This window comes from Sceloporus occidentalis, unplaced genomic scaffold (genome assembly GCF_023333645.1).
Source record: "Sceloporus occidentalis isolate IW3139 unplaced genomic scaffold, rSceOcc1.0.p SCAF_5, whole genome shotgun sequence".
Lineage (NCBI taxonomy): Eukaryota > Metazoa > Chordata > Lepidosauria > Squamata > Phrynosomatidae > Sceloporus > Sceloporus occidentalis.
In genome coordinates this window covers 69,026,990-69,053,548 of record NW_028316985.1, presented here as the reverse complement: position 1 = coordinate 69,053,548, position 26,559 = coordinate 69,026,990, and the positions used below count along the sequence as shown (strand labels likewise).

At 40.0% G+C, this 26,559-nt stretch overlaps 1 protein-coding gene across 3 annotated transcripts in view; it reads left to right on the top strand.

Annotated features, from left to right (window-relative positions):
- The window catches only part of CTTNBP2 (cortactin binding protein 2), a 125,698-nt gene that overhangs the window by 65,370 nt on the left and 33,769 nt on the right, over window positions 1–26,559 (top strand). For all 3 annotated transcript variants that reach the window (XM_089524345.1, XM_089524346.1, XM_089524347.1), the window contains exons 5-9: window positions 5,499–5,702; window positions 11,262–11,361; window positions 14,190–14,340; window positions 20,818–21,072; window positions 21,908–22,025. In XM_089524345.1, coding sequence (XP_089380471.1) covers window positions 5,499–5,702; window positions 11,262–11,361; window positions 14,190–14,340; window positions 20,818–21,072; window positions 21,908–22,025 — 828 coding nt within the window. The remainder of the gene's footprint in view (window positions 1–5,498; window positions 5,703–11,261; window positions 11,362–14,189; window positions 14,341–20,817; window positions 21,073–21,907; window positions 22,026–26,559) is intronic.

Genomic DNA, 26,559 nt, shown 5'->3' with positions numbered 1-26,559 from the left:
TATGCATCTTTGCAGATTCATTATAAAAGAAACAGTCATGCTAGCTTGTTACACCATGAAAACAAAAGGAGAGAGAGAAGGAATCTAGCAGCACCTTTAAGACTGATTTATTTCAGCATGAACTTTCATGGATTTCAGTTGATTTCCTCAGATGCACTGATGGAGTTAATATTAATGCCACAGATATATTGCAGTTACATGGACGTGTGTGTGTGGCATCAGTATGATTGGATATAGATTGATGCAAATTTCGACCCTGACCACAATTTTTGCTAGTAAATGATGAGCTGCATCTCAGCGGCATGATGGCCATGTACTATTTATATGGAAGTTAATAATTAGTTTTGTGATTCAGCTATTTTAAGGCCATTGAGTTAATGGCTCTGAACAATTGCATTTCCCATGCCCTTGGGATTAATCATTTTCTTTTTCTTTTTGGATTTGCTCCTTTTTTAAAAAAATATCTCAACCAATTTATGTTTTGAGTTGGTTCATTCAGATATGTTTTCTCTTTTGTATGTTCTCTGTTTGTAAACTAAATGGGGGTGCAGGAGAGGTTGGTAATGAACTCTGAAATTAATCATCTCCACAATCTGAAGCTGATGCCAGAAGCTGTTTTTCCCCCTTTTCCTTCCATCCTTCACCACTGCATGCCCAATACACTTTCCCAGATGCTTCACATTTGCTAACTTTTGCATATGAAACCACAAAGCTTACCCATATTTCTTAATTTATTATGCAATTTCTTCAGTGACTACAAATCTGTTCTGCTTCCATGTGAAATCTTTGAAATCAATATAGATTCGACATTACACTTCAGCACTGGAATTTGCATATTAAATATGCAATGGAACTATTATTGTTTCATGTTTGCTTTGGAAGGCTTTCTCCTGCTCTTCCTACACTGATCTCATCCTCCCAGTACTGCATTACATGTGCTTGTGTGATCCTTGCGTGTAGTAATCTCCATGTGGGTTTCAGGGTCTTTCATGGGTTTGCTTTCCATGCTAGGACCTGTTAATTTGTAAAGTGGTTTATAGTAAAGAGAGAACTTAAGCTCTGCTGTGAATGTGAATGCAAAATTAATCATGCCTGGATCTACCGCAGTGCAGAGTTAAGCCACTTGATCTTTATTTAATATTATTAAAATAGTTGAAAACAAGAGCTTTAATCTCAAAATGGCTTTGCCGATGTTTGTAGCCATCACCAAAGTCTCCTCAACTACATACATCTGAACAACAGTAGCAAATGACATCCTACCATTTGATGAATTAAATTCCTAAATAAGTGCTAAATAAAGCACTTATTGTTGGAAGCTCATTCCCTTCCTTTGCTGACAAAGAAAAACAGTATTCAGACTTGTAGGGATAGAAGATATTGGCTCAAAAGATTATTTTTATGTGGCTATGACTGACTACCAGTAACTCCAGTTCAGTAAAAAAAAAAATACTTAGCTGGGACTCTGGCAGGATGTGACAAAAGACTGATCTGTCAGCTTTCCTGCCAAATCTGCTGTCAGTTGCTTCTGGATTTAGTTAATTTGCTTAAGAAGATGACTGTACATAAACCAGGTTTGCTTCCACATTAGCTATTTTCTCTGGAATTACATAGCCTTTTTTTGTTAAATCTGTCAACAGCACCCCAAATGTTATCTTGCCAATATTCCAATGTGTATGTGCACTCAACAGTTTCATATCGCTTTAATTGTCATGGTGCCATCCTAAGAAATCCTGAGATTAGAAGGTACTAAGGGACCCTGAGAAGTAGACAGGTCTCAGGTCCACCTTGGAAAAAGTAGTTCAAGAGGCTGGACTCAAGCTCCCTGACAGAGAATCCTATGTATCTCAATAAACTACAGATTTCAAGATTCTGTAGGATGGAGCAGGACAGTTAAAATGGAAGGAAACCTTGTAGTGTGGACAAGGAGTGCTTTTAAGGCCATCTTTACCTGTAATTAAACATCTCTCATTGCAGTTGGTTTCCAGTGAACAAAGATGAAAGGGATTAGGATTAAAACTCTTTTAAGTGTCTCTTGAATAGTTAATTTCCCTGTTACTAATTTTTTTAACGTAATAAAAGAAAACCTATACTTGAAAGTCATCATGGTTTTTCTGTGGGTATATAAAAACTGATCTGGGGCAATTAAGACTGGCTGTTTACAGGAAAAGTAAGATGCTATTTGCTGACCAACTCATTGAATAACGAGGCCAGACACAGAGAACTGAGTTGTAAAATGGGCAACTTTATTAAAACTCAACCTATTTAATTTTATTTCTTTGAGAACTGCAAGCCCAGGGGGGAGAACCCTGTGTAGGAACAGCTGGTGGATGGTCTGCTCCAAGACCAATTCTCCAGCTTCCAAAGGGCAAAAACACCTTAGCCCCAAGGGCAATCCATAATTTGGATTGCTCCCTGGCTGGCTCTCATCCAGAAGGCCAACTCAAGACTCCCCCACTTAACTCTCAAGACTTAAGTGAGGGTCTAAATCTCAGGCCAGCCCCAAGGCAAGTCTCTTTCCCTTCGTGTTTAGTCTCAAGACGTAAACCTCAGTTCCAAAGACCCACCTTCACCCTTTAGGAGGGTGCCGAGGTGTTCACCGAAACGTCTCTCTCCCCCCACCTATGCCATGAAGCCTATGTATGACCACACCCTAAGCCAATTGTCCAATTCCCCAATTAACAGTGTAGGGTAGGCAAAAAACCCTTGGAAAAACAAGGGCAAAAATTCCTACCCAGCCCCAAAGTGACTAGAATGAATCTCACACGGTTGTTGAGGTGGGAGGGTGGGCCAGCGATCAAGGCAAGTGACAGGGAGATCAGGCAGGAGAGCCTCAAGCAGGCTAAGCCCTGCCCACTCCCTGCTAACAGCCACAGAAGCGCACCAGTTTTAATTAAATTTCTGGTCTCTCCAATGAGAGGCCAGCAAAGCCTTCTCCCAGGACCAATAGGTCGGGAGAAGTATTATCACTACTCTTGCACTCGTAGTCATCTCGAAGCAGTAAAATGGACTAAACTTACAAGGAGAACACTTCCTGAACATTTCTGGAAACACTTTCGTTCTAAGCAAATGTTCTAGCAGTATCTTGGACATAGACTAAAAGACATTGCTGAATAAAATACTGTTACAATAATACAGAGGTCCCCCGGGTTACGAAATTAATTCGTTCCGCGGTTAATTTCGTAACCTGAAAACCTTCGTAACCCGAATTGCCATAGGCGCTAATAGAAAAAAAGCCGCGGCTCCGCCGCGGCTCCATTTGAAACAGCGCCGGGGTTTTTTCGTAACCCGAAAAAACCTTCGTAAGCCGAAGCAATAAATCCCTATGGGATTTATTCGTATCCCGAAAATTTCGTACCCCGGGTAATTCGTATCCCGGGGTACCACTGTACTGGCCTGAAGCATCCGTTTTAATTCAGCTTCTCATTGACTTTTGAGAAACAATGCCTTAGTAGTTCTTAAGGAATCTAATGTGGAAGCAACATAGGTTGAAACAGCCTTCTGTTTCTTTCATGTTTTCCATAATAATGATTTTGAAAATGTTCAATGTTTTTATGAAACTCCTAATTTCTCACAATGGCTTCTAGTTCTTTAGATGGAAAGAAAAACAATATGGCATTTAAATTATACAACTTTATTTTCTTACTCCCTTTCTTTACTTTTGGGAACATTCAAAATTAAATGATCTAATCTGCCCTAAATGAATTTATGAAATTTTGTTGATATTAATATGAAGCTGATTATGCATATTAAAATACATCATATATCTGTTTTATTCAAGCCAACCATAATTGTTTTATGGAGTCTTTCAGCTGGCTTTAGGTGCAAACAATCACCTAGACAGCTGTCACACTCTGAAAGGAATTCTAAGGTGGGCTCCTTCTAGGCTGTTAGATATCCCTACCATCAACATGAGACTTTGAGAAAGTAATTGGTCTGTTCCCAATGGAGTACGAATAATCTCCATTGTTGTACTGAGTTGTCCACCCCTTCTTCTCTAGAAAGATCCCAAGGTTAGCATGGGCTGACTAGTTGCAATGTAGTATTGGCCAAGAGGTAGTACACTGGTATTGCCAGTGGATGGTAAAGTCAAAGGTAAGTGCCTTCAAGAAGATAAGGATATCTTTCTTACTTTATTTCTCATTATCTGCTTCTCTTCTTCTCTCCTTCCCAGTCTCCGCACCCTGCAGAATTTTCTTCTTCTGGCCCATTTTCAATCCTTTTTGTCCCTGTGTTGGTTCCTGCCCAGTTTGGACAAGAAACACTGCTGATGCCTTCACTTAGAACACACACATGCTATTTTTAATGAAATATTGAAGAGTTCACTGATATTTCATTAAAGGCACAACAGTTTAGAAACACTTTTTCAACCCTTTCATTAGATGGGAACAGATAAATAATAAATACATAGACAAGAGAACAGTAGCTAAGTACTTGATATATGGAAAAGGCTACAGAAATGATAAATTACAATGCAAGAATTATGGTGCATGGTGCTTGACTTATTCATTACCATTATAATATGAGCAGATAGTGCAAACTGATCATTACTTTTAATCAATAATTGCATTTGTGATTTCTTTATTCTTTTTTCCAATGGGCAACCCACGATAAACAAGCATCTCTATTTTCAATCCTGTTTTCTATTTCCTTTTGCAGCCTTTTGATCAAGGAAGGGTACACAAAGTCTTCCGCACGCTATACAGCAAACTTCATGCCCTTAATAAACTCTCCTCTAAAGCTGCTAACGTCTGATACCTGGAATTTCTAACCAAGATAACTCCCTCTGATTTTTCTAAAGTTCTGCTATGTCAGTTGCCTTTCTTACTGGATGACTTGGAAGCTTTCTGCCAGTAATTTGGATGTAATTTGCTAATTGCTATTCTGTAGCCCTTCCTGTTAAAGCACAAGAGGAACCAACCGTGCTGCCAAGTTAAAATGATTGTACAGTGTTTAGGACAGCCAAAGTAGCAGTAGGCAGGACATGCAAGGCCTTTGTCCACTAAACTGAGTGTTAAATGCATTCTCAACTAAAATATGATAATTTGGGTAGATTTAAAATATTCTTGAGAGTGTCAGCAAGATTTTCAGGTTGCAGTTTTTAAAAAGGGAAATTATGCTACTTAAAACTGACCACAACCCACTTGGTAATTTTAGTTCATTATAAATCTAGAAGCTTTAAGATAATATGTCAGGGTTTTTTTTAAAGAAAAAAAATCTGCACAACGGCAACCAAGTGTTCTTCATTGCTTCTTTGTGTTTATTTACAATAATAAAAAATCTATTCAGGTTTAGTTAACAGTGAATAAAACTTCATAATTGCATGTGACTTTTAATTATCTTTGGATGCAGAATTAAAAATAATATTTGTCAGCTCTGTGCTAAATTTTGACAGGGACTGAAGTGACAGGGAGTTGAACATTGTTTAAAAGCTTGCAGAGTGTGCATCTTTAGCTTCTTCTTGTGTGTTCTCTCTAATTGATGTTGCTTTTAACTCACAGGCTGGTCTCCCTCCCTAACCCCTTTATTAATGAGTGGTGGTCCTGCCCCCCTGGGTGGCAGGCCCACCCTTCTTCACCAAGCTGCTGCCCAGGGAAATGTCACTTTATTGTCAATGCTGCTTAATGAAGAAGGTCTGGACATTAACGAATCCTGTGAAGATGGCTATTCTGCCTTGTATTCTGCTGCTATGAATGGACATACAGGTATGACTTTTGTCAGAGCTGTTATTTCGTTCTCTGTTCAACTGTTGTAGTTAATGCAACCCTACATGTGTCTACTCTGATGCAAGTCCAGTAGGTCTTACCCCAGGTAAGCAAATAGAGTCGGTCCCCACATCCACTGGTTTCCCTTTTGTGGATTTGATGATGTGCAGATTTGATGAATATGTTCTCTCTAGGGGTCTCTAGGTCCTCTAGTATTGGAAGTTGACCATCAAGTCATGCTGGAGGATTCCTAGAAAAGTGTCCTCTCAGTTAAAAATAAAAAAGAGCATTTGCTGTGTTTTATATATGTATTTGCTGCCCAACAAGTGAATAAAGAGACCAGACACAAGAAATGGGTTTCAAAAGGGCCACTTTATTAAGTTACCTATTTAATATTTCTTGGAAGAGCTGCAACTAAAAGAGGAGTAGCCTAGTGTGGGAACAGCTGCAGCAGGTGGTCCTTTCCATAGACCTCTTCTGCAGCTTCTCCAGGGTGATGATACATTGGGTTAATTCTTGGCCAGCCCGCATCAGGAAAGCCAACCTGAAAGTCCTTCCCCCAAGACTTAAAGAGAGGCTTTATCCTTCAGGCCAGCCTCAAAGTAGGCCCTTTTCACCATCTCCCCAGACCAAAAGAGGTGGTTCTGGTAACCTCCCTTCCACCTAAATGGTGACCTAGGTGCTCACCATACTCAAAATGTCTCCCTTGCCCCCAATTATCTGCCAGATGACAACCTATTTAGACACCATGCCAAGCCGATTGCCCAAGTCTGACTGCAAAACAGTATGGGGTAGGCAAAAATCCATGGAAAAGGGAAAAAAGAAACTTCATGCTGTGACAGTGATGGGAGGGTGGGTCAAGTGCTAAATCCAAAGAGGCATAGCCAAGGGCGGCAACACAGTGAAGCATCTTGGCTCTGCCCCTAACTTGCCAGCAGTGTCTCAAGAGATACTGTTTACATTTAAATCCTGGTCTCATGATCACTGGAGGCCAGCAAACTACACCTCCTTCCCCAATGGCTCTGCTAGGGGGAATTTGCATTATATTTGTGATTCTTCCTCTTTTGTGTGTGTGTGGGGGGGGGGGCTGTGTATATGGGGCATGGCAACAGTACAAAAAAGTACAAAACTAGTTTGCAATCAACTCAGCAGTCAAAGCGTACAGGAGAGATAGAGCGGCAGGATCTTATACTTACATACATATGTGTGTATATAAGCATAAGGATATATGCATAATATGTGTGTGTGTGTGTGTGTGTGTGTGTAATGAAGTATATAAAGTGTGCTTATACCACCTTTGAGACTCAGAGAAAGAGGTTTGCAGCATAAGCTTTCATAGAGTCAATCTACTTTCCACACTGTAGTGATCGTTTCAGTACCTAATTTATGCTAGTGAGCAGTAGTACTTACAATTAAATCCAGTCTCAGTTCTCTGGTCAAAGCTTACGTTCACTGGATGGCCTCAGGCAAGCCACTGCCTCTTTATGTTTTTGTTGTTGTGTGCCTTCAAGTTATTTCCAAGTTATGGCAACCCTAAGGCAAACCTTTAAATGGGGGTTTCTTGATTTGTTCAGAGGAGGTTTGCCATTGGATTCCCTTGAGGCTTGGAGAGTGTGACTTGTTCAAGGTCATATAGTGGGTTTAGATGGTCAGGCTGGGAATCAAACCCTGGTCTCCAAAGTCATAGTCCAACACTTCCATGCTGGCTCTCTGCATAGCTGCTCTGTTCTGCAACTAAGGACAGGGAAAACCTCACCTATCATGTGAAAATTACCTGCCCAGTGCCTAAGCCTGCAGTACTGTTGATGCTTTTAGGTCCTCAGATATCTGCATAGAAACATGGGGGCAATGTGTTACTTACTACTAGCAGAGCTAGTAAGCCTTGTGCAAATGGGTGTGTCTCACACAGTTCTCATTTGGGTTAGAAGTAGCCACGGTTCTCATTCAAAATCCAGTGAAGATGATCAACACTGAACAGAAGGAGCTGAAAAAGAAGTTTGGGAAAGGCAATGCCTGAAAGGGAAGCTATAATGAGACATGAAGAGAGCCCAGCTATATTAGGCTGATAGTCTACATAGTTCCGCAGCATCCTGCTTCTTTCAATATATAATGGTGTGACAGCTGGTGATTTCAACATAAGCACCTTGGATAGCTTGGTTTTAAAGACTTGCTTCACTCCTGACATAGGGCTCGTACACTCACTGCCAGGAAGCACCATCATAAGGGCTGCGATGGTGGCGATAGTAGGGCTCGGGAGCATGCACCAACCACACGTTCCCGAGCCCTATGACATTAGGCGCGCATCCATAACGTGTGGAAGCCCGAACGCTCACATGCTTGTGGGCAGAAGAGTCGTCAGAGGTCTGCATCACAGCCCTTATGATGGCGCAAAAAAGGAGCCGCTCTAGGTGGCTCCTTTTTTGCTGTGCAGCATTGCTGTCCTGTTTGGTTGCTGCGGCAATGCTGTGCAGCAAAGAGGGGCAGTGTTTTGCCGCCCATCTGTCCAGGGCCTTAAAATCTGCTAGCTACTGCTGCAGTAAGATGCTTATGGGGACCTTTCAGACCAGATAGGAAAGCAAGCTCCTTTTCATGTCATTGCTTCCACTAGATGGTGTTTAGAGACTTTCAGGCTTGGGAGCCAGAGTTTACATTTAGCCATTACAGATAGAATGCTTCTGACATATTTGCCTGTGTTTTGAGATCTGCTGGGGAGGCCCTTGTCTCTGTCCCACTATCCTCACAGGTACATCTGGCAGGAATGCAGGAGAGGGCCTTCTCAGTGGGTGCCCCCAGACTCAGGAACTCCATTCCCAGAGAGTTTAGACTTCCCTGCATTTGTTTCAAAGGCAGGTAAAGACCTTTCTGTTTCAACAGGGCTTTGAGGACCAAGTGTGTGCAAAGCCAGCCCACCTAAATAATGTGCTGGACTTCCTATCCACTATTTTGTTCTGTTCTGTTTTGTTTTCTTTAATGGATTCTGTATTAGCTATTTAATCACCATTTTAACTTTTATAATTTGTGAATTATAATTTTATATTTCTTATCTGAGCCACCTTGAATCCCAAACTGAGAAAAAGGCAGGATTTAAAATAACTACTCTTACTCTTACTACTACTACTACTTGTTCTTCTTTTTCCTCCTCCTCCTCTTCCTCCTACTCCTACTTCTATTTGTGTGATACCTTTTTAAAGCTGCCTAGGTTAGTGGCCATCACTTTGCAGCAAATTTCATAAATCAGAAAATCTTTCTGGTGCACATATTTTCTGAGCAATGGTAATTGTCTCTTGAAGACAAGTTGTGTACATATTCTCCTGGGAATACATTTCATTAATCTCTTTCCCCAGAGAAAGTAGTACAATGGACCCTTGGTATCCTTTGGGGTTGGTTCCAGGAAACCCAGTGGATACCAAAATCTATGGATGCTCAAGCCCCGTTATATAGAGTTGCATAGTAAAATGGTCTCCCTTGTATAAAATAGCAAAATCAAGGTTTGCTCTGGGATTTTAAAAAATATTTTCAAACCATGTACGGTTGAGTCCATGCATGCAGAATCCATGGATCTAGAAGACTGACTGTAGGAGCAGCAGCAACACTGGAGATTATCCCACTGGACTTTTCCATCCTTCCTTCCCAGTCAAGGCATGGGATGAAAACCTTTTATGCACAGATTTTATCGCACACCTCCATGTCCAAACTGGAGGCATCCTGTATCCTATCATGGCATCCTGTACCTGATCCAGGCCTCTCTGGCACTTTTTGAAAGAACAGGATTTTCCTGTTCTTTGTAAAGTACAAAAGAAGCCTAGACCAGGTACGGGTTGCCATTATCAGGTATGGGATGCCTCCAGCCTTGGCACAGAGGCATGCAATAAAATCTGTGCATAAATTTAATTTAATTTTAATTTGTTTTTATTTATATACCGCTATTCCAAAGATCATAGCGGTGAACAGCAAGTAAGCTAATTAGCAAGTAAGCTAATTTGCCCCCAACAGTCTGGGTACTCATTTTAGCGACCTCGGAAGGATGCAAGTCTGAGTCGAGCTTGGGCCCTTTTGCTGGTTTGAACTCGCAACCTTGTGGTTTTGAGTGAATGGCTGCAGTACAGGCATTTAACCACTTTGCCACCAGGGCTCCATTAAAGTTTTCATCCCATGCCTAGGTAAGGAAGGAAGGATGGAAAAGGCCAATGGGATGATCTCCATTGTCATTTCATTCATAGCCTACATTTCCCCCCAATATTCAGAGCCTAAGGAACTGCACTATGAAAGATTTCCATAAAAAATGTGTTTATCTGTTCATATTGTCTGGAATCCTGTTTTCAGTATAGTTAATTAGGGTCCAAAACATTGCAGAAATAATCCAGTTTGTGATTGCTTTAACTGCCCTGGTTCAATGCTAAGTCATCTTGGGAATTGTAATTTATTGTGGCACTAGAGCTTTGTGACAGAGAAGGCTAAATGTCTCACAAAACTACAGTTCCCAGAATTCCCTAGCATTTAGTTAGGGCAGTTAAAGCAGTCTCAAACTGGATGATTGCTGCAGTGTGTTTTGGACTTAGGTGGCTAAGCCAGGATTCAAGATTTAACTAAATATATTTAACTATGTGTCTTCTCCTGGCCCAAGCCATACCCCACCTTGAAAACATTATTTACCCATGCTCTTATCACTGGAAGAATGGATCTTCTTTCCCCCTGTACAGCTGATGCCCAGTAAAATAGGCGGAGAGAAGAGTAGTTGTTAACTCGCCTCAAGTCAACCTGGACTCATAGCAACTCTGTAGATGAGACATCTCCAAGACCTCATGTTCTCTACTGCTCTGTTCAGGTCCCACAATCTCAGGCCTGTGGCCTCTTGGACTGTATGCAATCATCTGGCATGTAGTGTCCCTCTCTACATCTCCTAGTTACAGTAATGGAAATAATGTCATAATCACAATTCACAAGTAGTGAATCTCAATACAAAACAGTTATCTACATTTACTCATCTGTAACTGTTTCATATTCAGTATTGTTACTTAGTCACAATTTTGACATTGTTGCCACAATTGTACTAGTAACTCCTTCATCAATCTAATTTACTAGGCATCAGCTGAATGGGGAGAGATGCATTCTACATTTCTGTCAGGTCTGAAGAACGCTGGGCCAGGAGAAGTTATTTGGGCTGCATCTGGACTGCAAAATAATGCACTTCAACTGCCATGGCTCAATGCTACAGAATTTTGGGATGCATAGTTTTGTGAGATATGCACCCTTCTCTGTCAGAGAGCTTTGATGCCACAGTAAACTACAATTCCCAGAATTCCATAGCATTGAGCCATGCAGTGCGGATGCAGCCTCTCTATTCTAGGTTAACTAAGCATACTTAAGTAAGTAGCTGATACAGAATTCTGGCCATTCAACTTTTATTTAATTGTTAGCAGTCTGCTGAGGTGTTATATGATATCATGATACAGTACTTTGCCTTTGTTAGTTGTGTGTTTTCTAAGAAATGTGATTTGGTCTTCAGGCTTTTATTTCCCTTTTTTTTATACGTCTGCTTTTATGTTTCCCAATTTATAGATTGTGTAAGATTGCTGCTGACTTCAAAAGCACAAGTTGATCCTGTTGATAAAAATGGCTTTACACCCTTGTGTTCAGCAGTTGCTCAGGGACACTGCAAGTAAGTAATGTGTCAAGTATCCCCTTCCCATGAATAACTGTGTACTGCTTAGGTATTATAATTCGGGATGTATCAACAATGAGAGTAAATTTATGCAGTCAAAGAACTCTTCTTGCTTATAATATTCATTACTGCGGTGTTTTCTGTTTGAAAGAGAGGACAAATTTGTTTTTGTAAGCATGCTGGTGTTTTTGTAACTATATTACAGATAAACCATATCTTTAAAAGTTACAATTTTCATATATGGCCACAGGGTCAATCTCTAGTTTGTACAAACCTCCAGGTATGCATGTCAGGTTCTATGGTTGTTGTTGTTTAATTTTAGATTTAGTTTAGATAATCTTTTCCATGTCTGATTTTTCTCAAATGCATTTCTCCACTGTACCTTTGAACTGATTTATGGTCCAGTTTTTACTGAAATCCTTATCTGGGGTTTCTTTGAGCTCACAAATTAGGATTAAATGGAAAGCATGTGCTGCAACTGGCAGCTGGTGGGGAGAGCTGCAGTCATGGATATTTTTTGCCTTTGATCCTTCAAAAATGGCCTATCGGCAAAAAGCCTCCTTAGTTGGAGTGTAATATGTCAAAGAACAAGGATGTTTCACTTAACAGAGTGCCTGAGGAAATGGCATGAAAGCAGGGAGAACTTTTTGTAGGACTTCAGTTTTGACTAACAGAAGGAACACTTGAGAATGTTGAGATACTGTTTGGTTTCTGGTGAAAATATTATGTGCATACTGTATATTATGTAGGTACTATATTCTACCATGTTCAGATTGTGCTTCTGTGCAAGGAAATGAGACTGTAAATACTATATGAATACTATAATCCACCATGCTTGGGTTGTGTTTTTTGTACAATGTAATGAGGATATATCAGTAACTACCAAACACAGAATCATCCATGCCATAGTACTTCCGATTTCTATACAGTATATGGTTGTGAAAGCTGGACAATGAAGAAAACTGAAGAGAATCAAAACATTTGAAATGTAGTACTGGAGGAGAATTCTACAGATCCCACGGACTGTTAAAAAGATAAATGAATGGGTCCTAGAACAAATCAGTCTTGACTTCCCACTGGAAGTGAATATGGATAAACTGAGTCTGTCATACTTTGGACATGATGACATGACTCACTGGGAAAGTCTGTAATGTTTAGTAAAGTAAAAGGCAATAGCAAAAAAGAATGATCTCATTATAAGTGGATTCAAGGAAGTCAAGGAAGCCTTGAGTTGAGTTGAGTTGTGTGCCTTCAAGTCCTTTCTGACTTTATGTCAACCCTAAGGTGAACCTATCAGTTGTAGCAATAATTTGTTTGTGTAGTATCCCTTTCCATCCTGAAGACTGAGCTGTGGGATAATAATAGAGGAGTATGTTATCATGAACAGAAGTGCCTGTCTTCATAAATACATTTCACATCTGCTTGGTACTTTACCTTTCTTGCCCAATGGAGTACTCTGCCACCTTTGCACAAAAGATTGCAATGAAATAGAACTGATATCTACTCTTTCCCAACAGTCTAGTAGTATCTGTCAATTCATTTGAGCCTTGAACAGCATGAATTCTAAATAGCATTCTAACAGTACTGCAGAGATTTGATTATGTCTGTGAGCGCATCCAGGGTGATGATTCCTATCTTCTGCAGAGTCCATTGTCTCTTTTTCCTTGCCATTTTGCTGCACAGCTGGTATTGTTGCTGCCCCAGAAATCTGGCATTCAGATCACAGAGATGCTATTAGTATTGGCTAGAATTGTGCATAGTGCAGGCAGGTGTGGTGCAGGTTTCCCGGTGGGGCTGTCAATCAACCTGATACCTGACCTGTGGCAAGCCTGTTATTCCAGTAACACATGACATCTCTTCAGTTGAAATTGTCACTTCTGCCAAATCGCTTGTCAGCTATTGGCCCAGAGTTCAGAACACAATTTGCGAGGAGATTCAGAATTGATCTCACCTTCCTGGCATTTCCAAATAAATGTGCTCTCTTGAATCTGTAGACGTATACAGGTATATCTGAGTTAACAAAGTAGAATGTTCCTGCACATTGCTTCTGTAACAGAGAACTTGGTACCAGATACAGACATAACGTGGAAAGAATAGGGAAAGCTTCCTGCATCAAAAGAAAAGAAAAGAGCAATTAACACGTTTCAGGAAACATTTTTCAAAACTAACAATATGCATGTATAAAATAAAGCAAACATCAGGTAAAGCTTGCATAAGTAAACAAAAATGCTTTGAACCTTCTAGAAATCACTTGAAAGCTTCTGCCAAAAGCTCAAATGTTCAGTGTGTCCTACATATCACCTGTGTGTTTATCTACCTAGACCTTTTCAAACATTATTGAATGTGGTTTTTGAAAACATTAAATCACAGGAGGCAGAGGGTTTCATTTTCCACGGTTTCAGATTCTGAAGGGAATCCAGAGGCTATCCAGATGAAGCCAGAAATGGAGGGGATGAGATTCGAATCGTCCCTTTCATATGTTTACTTAAACCACATTTGGTAATCTTTGATAGCATTTGAATTTCTCTGTTTGTCTACTTACCAATCTGTCAACTGTTGTGTAATATGTATCTCTCAGACATAAGTAGCTACACTGTCCAGAAGCCAGGAGAAGAAGGTCTGGTTTCTTTCAATGTTCCTATATGGACCTTGGATTGATTGTGGGTCAGCAAGCCCAAGATTTTTGATATTAAACTTTCTTGTTGTAGTTTAAATAAATATATATTTTGAAGAAGGTAATGTAGATGAATGGAACTGTGAAGGTCAGGATTTTTCCAGGTCAGGTGTTCTTCTAATGTGTCTTTGCTCAATGTTTCCACTCCTAGATGTGCAGAATTATTAATCATGTATCATGCTGACGTTAATCATGCTGCTGAAAGGAGAGAGACACCTCTCCACTTGGCCTGTGGAAATGGAAATAATGAATGTGTCAAACTCTTGCTGGAAGCTGGAGCAGACAGAAGTGCCAAAACCTGTGTAAGTTTGAAAGACTATTTCTCAAAGTCAACATTTCAGGGAAACAAAACTGAGCCAATGCAAAATGGCTTCTGTTAAGGCATATATTAATATCTTTAACTGTTGGACTGCTGTGTTTCAAAATGACTTTTTGGGAGGGCATTTATTAATAACCTTAATGGCCATACTGTATGAAATCCTTTGGCATTAATGAAAGGTTTCATTTTTATCTGCCCATGTATAACTGTAAAATGCCTTTAATAACATTCAATTATTTATTGTCCCCTAAGATTTCTGCAGTAATTATCTTTCCTATTGTCCTGCTTTAAGGAATTAGTATTTGAAGTGACATTATTCACAGCTCGCTCCCATAAGCTCCTATTTCCAGTCATGGCAGAGATTTGCCAGACTTTGACAGAGATTTTTTTTTTTTTTTTTTGGGGGGGGGGGGGGCTCTTTAATGAAATACTTTAGATATCTTGCTTACATGACAGGATGGTATTTTTGTATTATTATTATTATTATTATTATTATTACTATTATTATTATTATTATTATTATTATTATTATGTCTTTCCCAGAGAAATAGTCAATGGGAACAGCCATCCTAAAGAGAGAGGATGATAAAAACATAAAAAGCCATATTTATTTATTTTTAAAAGCCATTGCTATGAGAGTGTTCATCTATTAGGATAAAGGTTGGGGAACCCCTAGATCTTGTTGGACTACATCCTTGAGCACCCCTGACCACTTCCAGTATTGGCTGGGGTTGATGGAAACTGAAATCTGATAAAATCTAAAGGCTAGTTCCTCATCTCTATATTAGATAAAACCACTTTATAAAAATGAGGAAGATTCTTTGTACTCTTGTAATAAAACTGTGGTTCAGTATTTTGTGCCTTTAAGTTATTTTCAAAGCCAAACATATCATGGGGTTTTCTTAGCAAGGTTTATTCAGAGATTTGCAATTACTCATTTCTGTGGTTGAGAGTATGACTTGCTTAAGATCACTCACTGGGTTTCTTTGTCTGAGCAAGGATCCAAACTGTGGTCTCCCAGAGTCTTAGTCCAGCATTCAAACCACTACACCACACTGGCTGTCATTAGTATGTGATAAATAAATATGTGGAGATTCTGATTACATTGGCTGTGGTATTTATTTATTTATTACAATTATATCATGCCTTTCTCCCAAAATGGGATCCAAGGCATCTAATCCTGTTCAAAAACCCTGCAGTAATGGTGGGATGAGAAGGTATGGATAATGGGAATATAAAGTTGATTATAGCTGGTACAGTGCAGACAGGCTTAATTTTCCTTAGAGTGTCCATAGACAAGTGATGGTCAACCTTTTTTGTGATGTGTAGAGACAAAGCATAGGGTAGTGATTTGAGCATTGGAATAGGACTCTGGAGACTAGGGTTTCACTCCCCACTCAACCACTGAAACCCACTGGGTGGCCTTGAGCAAGTCACACACTCTCAGCTGCAGAAGAAGGCAAAGGCAAACCTCTTCTGAACAAATCTTGTCAGGAAAGCTATGTGAAAAGTTAGGGTCACTATAAGTCAGAAACAAAAGAAGCCAAAATTACAGAAGGACCTCTTGACTTCTGTAAGAGTTACATGGATTAATACATGAGGCAGAGCTTTTTCTGTAGGCACAGCTCAAGTGTGGAATTCCAGGGAAAATCAGGTTGGCTCCAACCCTATTGAATATATGACAGACAGCCAAGACTGTACTATTTTGTCAGAACCTTGACCTTTAAATTGTTTTTTTAAAGCTTTTCTGTGTGTATGTGTTTTAGTTTAATTTTAAAAATAACTTTATGCTGTGATTTCATACTCTACATGAAGGATCCTTTTGATAAATATAGACTAAGTGGACATACTTTTCAGGTCACTACATTTCAGTTCATTTCCATTTTTTTACTTTCAATTAAAATTATATGTATTATTTTCAGTTCAAACATCAGCTTTGTCCTTGGTCTTAAATTTCCAGCACTGATTGCATTCGTTTGGTGCTGAGCGAATCTGTTGGGTCGTATTGGTTCTTGGCCTGTTGTTGCAATCTTTTTCTTTCATAGTCCAAAGTTATCCCACCAGGAATATTATGGAATCTCAATAGAATTATCCTCATAGCAGAAAACAAATAAAAGGTGAACTGGAAACAGAAACGGTAAATGCACTCAGAAAGAGAGTAAGCACTGTATTAGCAGGGTGGAATGTAAGGCTCTTGAAATGTTGTTGGCCTTTAGTTATGGGAGCTGATATTAGCCAGTCATGAAGAACAGTGAGAATTAATAATAATAATAATAATAATAATAATAATAATAATAATTTTATTTGTATACTGCCCTTCCAATGATCAGGGCGGTGAACAGCAAATTCCAATACAATACAATAAAAATGCATATACATATTCCAAACAACAATATTAAAACCAATATTAAAACCCCGTCAGCCAGCTACCATCGCTGTCGAAGGGTAGGGGAAGACTAACTGGAGCTTGATTCAGGGAACGCTAGCCGGAACAGGAAGGTTTTTAGCTCCCTCCTGAACTGGGCCAGGGAGGTGGCTGAGCGGAGCTCTATGGGCAGCGTATTCCAGAGGGCCGGGGCGACGATGGTATATGACCTCCTTGCTGTGGAGGCTAGTCTAGCCCCTGGGACCCTCAGTAGTTGCTGCCCAGATGTTCTGAGGGTGCGGGGCGGAATGTAGGGGGAGAGGCGGTCCTCCAGGTATCCTGGGCCCAAGCCATGTAGGGCTTTATAGGTTATCACCAACACCTTGTATTGTGCCCGGAAGCGAATGGGCAGCCAATGTAGATCTTTGAGTACAGGTGTAATATGACTGGCCCTGGAAGAATTACTGTCCAACAAAATTTGGAGGGTCAAACATTTATAATTCCTGCTCCACAGTTACAATTTAACAGCTCCTGATTCAACTGCATAAAGTTGAAAACCTCAGTTTTACACATGCAACAGTTATAAGAGTACATTTCATGAAATATCACTTTCAGAAATGCTTTAGAAATATGCCCTGTGTTCAGTGTAGTATTTAGTGAACAAAGATCCCAAGACTTGTCTCTCTTTCACGAGCGGGATTTGATTGCTTTGGAACTTGCAACTTGTGGCTCCAGGCTGTTTACAACACACCAGCCATGTACTGCAAGCTGCCAGGTGCTTGATAAATCTTCTGTCTGTGTGATCCAAGTTGGGCTACAAAGGGAAGACCTTTTTATTTACCTGGCAAGCTACACTATGTTGTACAGCCTGGAGGTTCTGCACAGTGCAGGTATGGGATAGATCCTTAAGTGCTGAAAACATTGTAGCATGCTTGAATATTTGCTTTCTGGCACAATTGGAGACAAAGATTAATCTTACTTTCCTAAAGGTAATTGTACCATTATGACAAGACAGTCCAACAGCTGAGATCCATTTAGCAGACTGACAGAGCCAAAATTTCCACCAATCTGCTTATGCTGTTTGCTTCTCTATGTCTACAACAGCAACCAGAGGACTCCCCATTGCAATTCTGTCCCTCCAGCCACTGATGGGATGCTGGGCTATGGCCATGGTAAACGTGCCCTTGTGCATTCAGGGAAGAAAAATCTATCTCTTGTCTGCACCCCCAAGGCTGTACTGTTTGACCTGAAGGCCTGTGAGATGCTGCTGAATGCTCCCCCACAGCTGATCAGTGGCTGGTGGCGAGAGAGTCTGTTTTGCATCTGGGCAAGGACAGGACGTAGTGGTTTGACTGTTGGACTATGACTCTAGAAACCAGAGTTCAATTCCCAGCTCAGCCATGAAACCCACTGGGTGACCTTGGGCAAGTCACACTATCTCAGCTTCAAAGACAGTGGCAAACTTCCTCTGAACAACTCCTGTCATGAAAATCCCATGATAGGTTTGTCATAGGGTCGCCATAAGTTGGAAATGACTTGGAAGGCAACAGAAACAGCAACAAGAAGAATGAAGCATTGTAGGAGGCAGTATAAGAAACTTCTTTTCACAACCTTCCCCAAATTACATACCTATGCTTGAAATACCGATGGTTACATCAAGGTATATTACCAACAGGATTCTAGCCAATATGTGTCTATTCAGAAGTAAATCCCTTTCACTTCAGTCAGGTTTTGTCCCACATAACTTGATATATAAAGTCTAAATCTGGAGTCTTAGGGGCTCGACAGACAGCCTGACTGGGCAGCTCAAAAAAGGAGCAGCAAAACGCGGATCCTGTTCCTGGTGCTACAGGGGCACCATAAGGGCTGTGGGGCGGTCTAATGACGCCCCTCGTGTGCAGCACCGTTTGGTCACTGTGCACGAGCGATGTCATCATGGCATGCCCCGTCTGGTCGGGCATGCGCCCAGGTGCTGCGAGAAAGGTTTGAAGTGTGTAAATGCTCAGCCCTTGGGCAACCCTAGTTCGGGCCTGTCTTGAGCCTTAGTCACACTTACTTGAGAGTAAATGCTACTGAACACAGTGACACTTGGTTCCAAGTAACCATTTATACGATTCCAGTCATATCAACCGTCATTATATTAACTACAGGTGAGGTGTTATGTTTTGAGCCGTTGAATAAGTGCTACATTGGAAACGTATGGAAAGCCAAGGCTCAAAATACATTCTTACAAAATGCTGATTCAAGTGGATGCAGTGTATTTCATGCAAAATTCCTGCATTTATAAAAGGTCTTGTTATAGCTCAACCTTGAAATAATCCAGTTCCAGTCTTCTCACCCACACTTTTTTGCCAACCAGTTCATTTTCCTAAGAAATTATCCCTCTTCCTTGTTGCATCCTTGCTCTGCCTTAGAATTAGTTCCCAATGTAGTATTATCAATTCCCAAAAGCCAGATTTTTTTGGCCATATCATGGCCATCTTAATATCCACAGAGCCGAACCTGCTATTAGGTAGAGTAAAACAGCCACCTTGGGCAACTGATTTGGGATATTGTGAAAGGGCAACAAATTGTCAGCTAATTAATTTATTATTATTGCTGAGAGTTGTTATTATTCCAACCAGTGAGAGAAGGAAATACTTTTGAAAATTTGACTAAGGTTTACCTTGACTTGCCTGCACTGTTGTTGCTCCACTAGAGTGTTTCTCCAAACTGGTCAAAAGCCTGAAAGCTGTTGGATTTGGTGGGAATTACAACTGTAATTGGGGGTGGGGGGGTGGCTTTATCCATCCATATTATCTTCTTCTTGTACCATTATTTTTGTCATCAATTTCCAGTACTAATCATAACTTTTGATTCCCACTGCAAGATGGGATTTTGTTGTTGTTGTTTTGTTTTGTTTTTCGTTTTGTTTTGTTTTGTTTGTTTTTTAAAACACCCTTTTCAGGTGCATATACACTTAGTCATAATGCAGCTTCACACCACTTTAACTTTCCTGGTTGCATTCTACACAATTCTAGGATTTGTGGTTTTGTAAGGCACCAGCACTATTTGACAAAGGACACTAAAGATCTTGTAAAACTACAAATCCCAGGATTGCATAGGATGGATCAGTAGCACTTAAAGTGATGTCAACAGCATTATTTCTTCAAGGTAGACTATAACTCTCAGAATCCCGCAGCCAGCACAATCAATGAGCATTCTTCCTAGGGTTTGGGGGAGCTATAGTAACTTTTCCAAACTCTGCAACTGGGAAACAGATCTAGTATTTGACAGTTGAGCATGTAGAAGCCTGCTGCCTTTTCTTTTCTTTAGTGAGATCAGAAAATGAGGCACAAACTTATGATTTGTCATAATAATGAGGAGAAAAACCTGTTCAGTCAGCTGAAACATAATGATAATTTGGGAGGAAATAGTAATACAGAAAGATAAAAATTCAGATGCTTGCTATTTAAAATAAATACATCAAAGGAAAATTAAGGATTGAAAATGTTTTTTCCAGAGCAGCTGTGCTTGCTTTGTTATTCTAATGTAGGAAAGATATAACACTGCATAGAGCCAAAGAGATCAAGTGTGCCTATATAAAACTGTACAGAATTGCTAATAACAAGATCAGACATCTGACAAAGATCCAGTAATGGTTACATCAGCCTTCTGTTTCAGGGTGTATTTGTGATTTAGTTTCAGAAACATCAAGGACTGGTTTTTTTCTTTTTATCCACATTCCTAGACCTTGTTGCTCTAAAAGCAGTAGTTTATTCATGTGTCTTGCCTTTCTTCTAGTAAGTGTGCACAGTTGTCGTCCTTACCATTTCATCCTTATAACAACCCTTTGAGACAGATCAGTCTGAGAGAGGATGACAGGCCCTAGGTTGTCCTATGTGTTTTCATGGCTGAATGGGGTCTTGGACTTAGATCTCCCAAGTCCCAGTCTATTACTACCCACTACACAAATATTGTTCAAAGAAAGACTGTACAACTTGATGGATTCCGTTAATTGCTCCAGACAGTAGACCTCAGACATAAGTTTTCTGTAAATATCCATTCACTTATCTGGGCTTGTTTTGACCCTTTTTCAACATTTCATCTCCGTAGGATGGTTGGACACCATTTCATGCTGCTGTAGATGCTGATAATGTTGACTGCCTAAGATATCTTATGTACTATGAAAAACCAGAAGATGGAAATATCATGAGTGATGGAGATACTAATTCTTGCATCTTTGACATGGAATGTGATGGAGACAGCTTTAGCCATAAAGCAACATCCATTGTTTCTGGAGATCTCATCAACCATGCTGACAAAGATGGCTGGACTGCAGCCCATATAGCTGCATCAAAAGGCTTTAAGGTCAGTTGTCTATTTAATAGTTTGTTTACCACAACATGGGATCAGGATAATGCGTGGTTGCACCACACTGGGGGCAGAGAAAGAGAGAGAGAAATATAATATTACAAGCAAATATAAAAAATTTAAATGCCAACAGTTCATGAGATATAAATGAAGAAAGATAAATAACCACATAAATGCATACCTAGATAAATTCAAAGAATTAATAATGTAAATTATAAACAACTACCTCCAACTGTAACACACAGAAAGAAGTCAGGTCCATATGTCTACAATTTATGTGATGACAGATGGCAAACAACAACTCCTGGGAACGTGGAGTTGTTTCACTGGTCTCCCTCAGTGGAATAATTTTCAATATCCAACATGTCTGTTTCCAGTGATTATGAAGATTAAAAAAATACATGCAATTCATATATAGGCCTTTCTGGTTCAAATGATGAGAACTGAAATACAATGTATGAGGGGTGGGGAAGGCTGGCCATAGTGTTTGATGTGCACATGACACAATGTGCAGGTTACATACTGGACTGGGAGTGCTTGTTCATCTTAATGCCTACATTCCTGTTCAACGTACCTGAATTTCAATATGTTGTCATGCATAGAATCAGACATTAGAAAAACATCATGAGGAGCCTCTCAGACAAAATCGTTCCTGACAGTAGCTTTTTTTTCTCCCCCAGTATTTGGAAATGCCTATTTTAAGGAGTAAAATTAAGGTTCTGAAAGTTGAATTCAGGCCTGTCTGCCTCAGGCAATAAATGGTTCAGTCAGGTTAATTTCAGCTCAAGTTAATTCCTTGAAGTTTCAAGTAATGTAGCTATTATCTTCCCAGAGCTGCCTAGAAGTCTTGTGTAGCCATGGGGGATTGGAGGCCGAGAGGAAAGAGAAATGCAATCGAACAGTGCATGATGTTGCTACTGATGACTGCAAACATCTTCTAGAGAATCTGAGTGAGTAACAGCACTGTCATGCATATGTCAACATTTTCATGAAAGCCTCAAGTTCAATACAATCCACATCTGTTGCTAAAATGCATGTTATATATTGTTGGCAACTTCTGTGTTGCTTATTTGCAATTCCACTGGAGGGTAGATGGGTGTCAGTGGCAATAGGTGGCTTCCATGGGTGCATCTACACTGTAGAAATAATGCAGTTTGACACCACTTTAACTGTCATGGCTCCATCCTACAGTATTCAGAGATTTGCCGTTTAGTGAGGCACAAGCACTCTTTGGCTTGTAAAACTTGTAAAACTACAAATCCCAGGATTCCATAGGATAGAGCTACAGCACTTAAAGTGGTTCCCAGGCTGCATTGTTTCTGCAGTATAGATGCATCCCATGTTAGTGGGATAGCTAATATGATCCAGATTTAAGTTTGAATGTTGAGCTATTAAAGGTTCTCAATAGGGCTTTGTTCCTTAGAAAGGATAGTACTTTAAAATTCAGACTAAAGCCTGGAGCACTGCCACTGGTGTGTATGTGTATCTGTGTTTTTCTAGAGATAGAGGTTGACAAATATACCCTGGAGAAAGTGGGCCCTCAGCATCTGCTGGGCTTTGGTTCTAGGATCCCCTGTTGACACGAAAATTCATGGACGTTCAAATCCCAATATGTACAGTGGCATAGTAAAATGGTGTCCTGTATATAAAATGGGAAAAATCAAGGTTTGCTTTTTGGAATTTATATGTTTTTAAAATATTTTCAAGCCATGGATAGTTGAATCTGTGGATAAAGAATCTGTAGGTACAAAGAACTAACTGTAGGCTTCCATTGTACTTCCTCTGAAGAGTTTTGCTTTCGTAAATTGCTCTGCTGTACTTATGGCACTCTCTCCTACACTGCTTTTAATGGGCTACTTGATGGGGATGGCAAAATCTGTAAACTGTTCCCTTCAGTTTCTCATTTTTCCATAATTAAGGTATATTTCAGTCTGGTTCTACAGCAGTTCATGATTTTGTTTGCACAAGAATCTATACTTATTTTATTAATCTCCTAATAAATATATGCCACTCAGGATGCACTTTTCAAAATATACATATTTTTACAAACAATTTTTCTTACATAATGAATTTTTGTATATCGTTTTCATTAATATGCACATATAGTATGAATTGTTCTCTAATATACCTGTTTTGTATATGTATATAGTCGACTATAAGTTGAAAAATTTATGCCCCAAAATTGAACGTAAATCCTGGATTGACTTATATACAGGTTAGTAACTAGTACTGCTTAGAAAGGTCCTAAAACAAGCAAGCCTGGTGTCCCACTCTTGGTGCCTGGAGGTACTGTGTTTTTCTGTGTGAGGTATTTTCCCCTTTCCATCGTCTTCTCTTCCCATGAAAAAACGCCCCACTGAACAACACTTCCTTCCCTCCCCAGTTTGATTTGCAAGCAACCTCTTCTCATGGAAAAAGCTCTCCATTTAACACCACTTGCTTCCTTTCTCAATCTCTCAATCTGATGTTAAAACCTCTCCTGGGAATTGGTGCTAGATGGTCCAGAGAAGGAGGGATGGAAGTGGTATTTTCCCCTTTCCATCCTTCATTATAACCCCCTAAGTTTTACCTGCGACTTATTCACGGGTCATATCAAATCTGTGATTTTGACACTGAAACCTCCCCTCAACTTATATATGAGGTCAACTTGTATATACAGTATTTTTAACTGTAAAATTGCAGTTTATAACCTGCAGATTTATAACCTGCAAATAATGAACATTTGGATTCCCATGTTAGTTTGGGAAGTGTGGGTTAGACAAATTTGCATTAAAATGTTAACTAAGGCCTGTTACAAACTGACAAAATAAAGCTGCTTCGGGTCTCTTTGGATGTATGCTGTTTAAATGATACGTGCATCCTAAGAATCCGGAAGCTGCACCAAAGCTGCACTACAGTGCTTAGGAATGGAGTGTGGCTTTGGCGTGACCTCCGGACTCTTAGGACCCATGCATCATTTAAATAGCATACCTCCAAAGAGACCTGAAGCAGCTTTATTTTGGCAGTCTGTAACAGGCCTAAGGCTCCATACAGACAGGCCAAAATAAAGCTGCTTCGGGTCACTTTGGATGTATGCTATTTAAATGATACATGTGTCCATGCCAAAGCCATGATCCAATCCTAAGGACTGGAGCACAGCTTTGGAGCAGCTTCCGGACTCTTAGGACACATGTATCAATTAAACAGCATACCTCCAAAGTGACCCAAAGCAGCTTTATTTTGGCAGTCTGTATGGGGCCTAAGCTACTTTCTTTCTCATCCCTAGCCCAAGGTTATATAGATAGAGTCATCTTTTCTGAAAGCTTTTCAAAGTTGCCATCATATTATTCTCTGTCACATATATAGAACAGATTGAAGTTGTGATGTTTTAAAAACAAAATCACTTGGCACTTTTGAGCATTCATTATATTTAAATCATTGAGCTGTGTTTCAGTAATCACTGATGGGTTTTTTTGTTTTGTTTTGTTTTTCGTATCACATTAAATCCCTTTGACTTGAATGGAAGTGGTCACATAGATCACTGTTGTTGTTTCATTTTTCCTGTATTCATTTCATTGTTAAAATAATCTTGTGGCACGTCTGATATAATTATTCCAATTTTACAGATCAGGGCCTGTAATAATACTCAGTGATTTGCTGAAGGTCTTCTTGTGGAAATCACAATGAACTAAAGTATGCTTCTCCAGCCTAATACACTAAATTACATTGGTAGACCCATTCTACTTGGTGGCTTCCTGTGAATTCATAATACCAGCTCTCAGCTGAAACTGTGAATACATATCATATATGTCCATGGAAAAGGAAGGCATTTCTCCCTCCCCCAGGGGGTTCCCTTATGCTAAAAGGGGAAGTCTGCCATACCAAACCCATGTGTACACCAGCCTCACGGGGTCTGTGTTCAACTCTGTGGTTTGGCAGAGCACCAAGATGAGTTTTTGCCTGCCCCATTTGGAGATCAGATATGCTGAAGCAGCACATCTGGAGCCCTAAATTAGCAGCACCACGTGGATGGGTCCCCAAGGTTGGCTCTGATGTGGAACTTTAAATGGAAACATCAATGAAGCTATACTCTTTTTACATCCGTCAAGGAGCTGGTTTGTGCAGCAAAATGCATTCAAGCTCAATTCAGTACTTTTCCTCTCAGCCCGTTTGCCATTTTTAGCTATGGATGTGTCCTACCTTTCACTACTAAAGTAGGATGAGTGGAACTTGCAGCAGAGGGGCATCTTTAGTACAACATGTAGCTTACACAGCTTCGCCTCAGCTAGTGTTTTACATATTTGTAGATCTTGGGGAAAATTACTTTTGGACTCCCAGAATCTCCTGTGAAAATCCCCTTTTTCTTATTCAGGAAGACAATTAATCAGAGGAAAAAGTAAAAAGTATGAATAATATGAAATGAAGTAGGAACAACTCATCATGTATAGCAAAAGATAAAAAGGAAATGAATTTGTAATAATTTTAAAATATATAAAACACGAGGGGGGGAGGAGTGGAAACCTTCATTCTCCTCACTGAATCCACGGTAAGAATCAGTGGCGTTTGGCAGTCAGGCTTCGGATGAACTCTAGTCAAACAGTCCTAGCTATCAAAGCAGTTCTGCAGTCAATAAAGTTAATTTCTTTTACTGATTACTCCCCCTCCCCATTAAACCCTTTTGTTCTTGAGGGTTATGAGCAGCATCTGTATGGGATAATTTGGGTACTGGGATGCCATGTGTTTGAATGGGCAGCTAAAGCAGAGTAGCTTGCATTCATTTTCACTGCAGAAATAACTATAAGATGGAATCATTTCATGATACCAAGGCTAACACAGGCTTTGTTCACCCCACCTAGAGTACTGGATCTAGTTTTCTGGACTGCATACTAAGAAAGTTAGGGGCAAATCCAAGCATATCCAGAGAAGGACGGCCAGGGTAGCTGAGTAATCTGCAGATCAAGTGCCAACAAGAACAATTGAAAGAGCTGAGTGTGTTTAGCCTGTGAAGAAATGTTTCTGGAGAAACTTGACAACAGAGGAGACTTGTGTTCCTTTGTTCCAGAGGGCAGATTTAAAATCTTCAGAGAAAAAGATTTCAATTAAGTACTAGTAAAAGCTCTTTGACAGTAGAAAAGTTTGTCCTGGGTGGTGGTGAGCAATCATTCACTGGAGGAAATTAGACATTATCTGTCAAGTATGTTGCAGTCACATCCTATACTGTAGATCTTCCATCAAACAAGGATGTGGAATAGATGTCCTCCAAATGGTCCTTCCACCTCTTCAACTCAGTGTAGTTTATTTTTGGATGGAATCAACCATGCTTCTGAGAAGGGATCTGAGATGTTTCTCTTACTGCACTAGCTATTCAAGACCAGGTCCATTTGTTGGTGACAGAAAGAGCACCACAAGCTCTCTCATTAAAATACAGCCAACCCTCCTTATCCATGGATATTTTTATCCACGATTTCAAGCATTCACAGCTTGAAAATATTCATAAAAAAGTGT